Source organism: Echinops telfairi, unplaced genomic scaffold, assembly GCF_000313985.2.
Source record: "Echinops telfairi isolate 266 unplaced genomic scaffold, ASM31398v2 ScPeMD7_7425;HRSCAF=8463, whole genome shotgun sequence".
Taxonomy (NCBI): domain Eukaryota; kingdom Metazoa; phylum Chordata; class Mammalia; order Afrosoricida; family Tenrecidae; genus Echinops; species Echinops telfairi.
In genome coordinates this window covers 1,770,279-1,773,764 of record NW_022111325.1, presented here as the reverse complement: position 1 = coordinate 1,773,764, position 3,486 = coordinate 1,770,279, and the positions used below count along the sequence as shown (strand labels likewise).

General features: G+C 59.6%; 1 protein-coding gene across 1 annotated transcript in view; it reads right to left on the bottom strand.

Moving 5' to 3' along the window:
* Positions 1-1,763, bottom strand: part of EFNA3 (ephrin A3) — a 4,162-nt gene extending 2,399 nt beyond the window's left edge. Inside the window, exons 1-3 of the mRNA XM_045298351.1 lie at positions 1,749-1,763; positions 414-610; positions 8-321 (exon numbers count right to left, since the gene is read on the bottom strand). Of these exons, the coding sequence (XP_045154286.1) occupies positions 8-321; positions 414-610; positions 1,749-1,763 (526 nt within the window). The remainder of the gene's footprint in view (positions 1-7; positions 322-413; positions 611-1,748) is intronic.
* Between the last annotated feature and the right edge of the window lie 1,723 nt (positions 1,764-3,486).

Genomic DNA, 3,486 nt, shown 5'->3' with positions numbered 1-3,486 from the left:
CACTCACAGATGTAGTAGTACTCCTGGCCGGCGTGGAACTCATAGCCCAGCGAGAAGGCGCTGTAGCGCTGGAACTTCTCCGAGAACTTGATGGGACTGTGGGGGGCGTGCGGCCGGTTGCACTCCCAGCGCTTGAAGCCTTGGCTGGCGTTGCAGGTGTGGTAGCCGGCCTGGCTCACCATGTAGAGCACGTACTGCTCCGCCCCGCCTCCGGGGCCGGGCCCCGCCCCCGGGCCCATCCCCGAGTTGTTGTAGTGCGGGCAGTAAATATCCAGGTAATCGTTCACGTTCACTTGCACGGTGTAGCCCTCTCGCCGCAGACTGGGGAGGAGGGGGAAAGGAAGCGGGTCAGAACGCCGACGCGCTTTGGGGTCACCGACGCGCTTTCCACTTCGCCGCTCCGCAGACCTTACCCAGGGTTCCCGTAGGGACCCCCCCCCCAGTTTTCCTCTGATCGCCTCTCCTCAAACTCGAGTCTGGTCCCCACGGCCCGAGTGGCACCAGCACCAGCACCACCCTCGCTACCCTCCGTGCCCGTGCCCTCGCCCTCGGGTTCTGTCCTTCCCCTGGCGGCCACCAGAGGGTAGCAAAGGCGCAGGGAAGGCCGGCCCTGTCACCGGAGGAAGAGGCGGGAGGAGAGGGAAAGGAACGTATGCTTTGGTTACCACAGAAACGGCGCAGGCCCCAGCGACTCCCAGACCCAGGCCCGGATTTCCTCCGTCCATCCCCCATAATTCACCGGCGGGGAGGAGGAAAAGGAGGATTGGAAAGGAAGAGTGAGAGTGGGAGGGGTCCCTTCTGAGGGCCAGCACCCCTCCATCTCCTCTCCCAGCATGCTTCTTTGCTGCTGCCAGCCCACCCCCAAGGCCAGTCCAACAGGACCTGCCCTCTTACATATACAGGCATGGCAGCTTCATGCATATACATGCATAAGTTCTATGGCACACACACAAATATGTCCACCGCCCACTCGTAGGCGGCATCCACAGAAAAACTAGACGGGATGTGTGCTGGGCTGGCATGCTGATGTTGGTCGACCCCCACCTGCCCTCCAGCGGGCCCCTCTGGGACAGTCCCCTTCAGCAGCTTCTCTTACTCTTTGAGCATTGATCACGCTTGCTCCCCTGCCGCCTAGCAGCCCCTTGATAATGTCCTAGAAGCCCCCTGAAATGTTCCTCACAGAAACACTGACGTTATAACCCAAACTCGGACCGTCCCCCAAATCCTTCTCTCGGCCTCACAACCCTGTCTGAGCTGAAACTATGAGACTCCAGTCTTCATGACGTACTCTGGGCTCTCTCTCTCTTTCTCTCACACACACACACACACACACACATGCACACACGCGTGCACTGACCTCTGCACCTTTAGTACCACAAGCATCCACTGACCTCCCCCCTAAGGCTATGGGCGTGCTGTGAGGTTCCACCGGTCCAGTCCATTCTGACCCACATGGACCCCGAATACAACCCTGCCCAGTCCTGGGTCATCCTCACCACCATTGCTGCTGCCACTAAGTCAATCCAACCCCTTGAGGGGCTGCCTCTTTTGAAGACCCTCGACCATCAATACACTGACACAGCTGATAAGGGTGTGACAGTGATGGCACTCGGCACTGAGGCTCCATGCGGACCAATCCACACTTCTGCCTCATTGCACACCTTCTTCTTCAACCTGGGCACCGCTGGCTGCCTCTGTGATGATGGCAGAGATGGGCACAGTGCCCAGACAAGATGGCTGTGCCTTACCTCCTGATCCCACATGGGGCAGAGTGGCAGGTGCTAAGTCCCCAGGGCTAGTGGTAGGTCCTGAGTGGGGTGAGGACAGGGGAAATCTCTGAGAAAATAATTCAGAGAAGTGGGCAGAGAGGTGGGTCCCCTAGCTTCCTTGGGCATAGGAATGCACACATCTTGGCAGGGGCAGTGAGGGAGGGAGTCAGGCGGACAAAGGAAGGTATGGGGGTACTTGGCAATCATCACACCACAGGGGTCCCTAGTCCCTGGGAACTCCCTGAGGGGAGGAGCTGGCTCTCTCTAATTCCCCAGAAGTGGCCCAGCTCCACAGCAGTAATTAGATTCCTGAGCAAGAGGAACTGGGAGGGCCTGTGCTTGAGGTGGGGCCTTGAAGCTCCCTCCTCACCTCACCCTTCTTCTCTGACCTGGCCTGCTGCCCCCTCCCCAGACACCCTGCTCCAGGCCTGGTGATGAGACAGGTGAGAGCTAGTATTGGGCACTCCATTAAGAATGGGCACAGCCTCCTTGAGTCATCAGGAATGCCACCAGCCCCACTTGGTTCCCATGGGAGTGATAGGTCACTCAGGCCCCTCCCTGGCCCTGGTACTCTGGTGGGCAGGAGTCTCAGCCTGGGGCGCTGGGAGCAGGCAAACAGGTTAGACGAGGCCAGGCTCCCAGCCACCACCCGGGCCTGCCTGCCTTCCCATCCGGACCCCCAGAGTCCCTTCAGGCTTTGAGGAGGGGGCCACTGACAGGAGGGGCCAGGCCTGAAGCTGCTGCATAGTCACACTGGGACCTCTGTTCTTCAGCCTCACCCAGATTTCCCACTCCAAAGCAGCCCCTTGCAGCTACACGCCCAAGTCCCCCTACCACACACACACACACCCCACTCTAGCATGCTGGGCATATGCCTCAACTAGAGCTATTCCTTCCGGTGCCTCAGTTTCCTCAATGAGGTGGGACGAGCCTTCAAGAAAGCTTGCTGGATGAACACAAATGAAGGAAGGTCACTTCTTACCTATCAATAGCCCTTGAAATAACACACACACACACACACACACACACACACACACAAAAGAAAGAAAGAAAAGATTGAAGAAACACAGGCGCCTGGCTCATGGAATGCTGGGTCCAGTTCGCATCTGACCCACAAGTGGCAGAGGGGCTGGTGCGGAAACTCCTGGGAGACCGGGTTGTCTGCTTGGCTGAGGCTCTTTAATTGAATCTGTCAGCCACCCTCGCCCAGGCAGTGACAAGGGAGGTGCCGCTAGTTGGGTCGAAGCTCCGCAGATAACTCCGCCTCCAGAGCCGCACCCCCCACCTCGAGCCGCACCCCCCACCTCGGGGAGGGGTTGGGATTGGGGCCTGGGACGTGCCTTGTCCCTGGAAACAATTCTCTATTCTTCTCTCCTCCCTCCTCGACTAGCCTCCCACCTCTCGCTGAAAGGCGAGTGTCGACATACCCCACCTGGCAGGGGTGCACCCCTCACTCCGTTAGATGGATTTCTCGGCCTGCACAGGGCAGGTCCCACTCGCCCTTGAGGGCCTGGGGGGCGGGGGGCGGGGCGGAGCAAGCCTCTCCCCCCGGGGCAATTAGGGGCAGGTAAACAGGGTGTCTAACAAGACCAGGGAGTGGGGAAAGGACCCGAGGGGCCCTGCCTGGTTAAATCTCGCTCTGCCTCCCGGCGCGCAGGGGCGAAGGCAACTGGAGCAGGTTGTAAAGAGCCGGGACCCTTGCCCTCCTCCCCTCCAG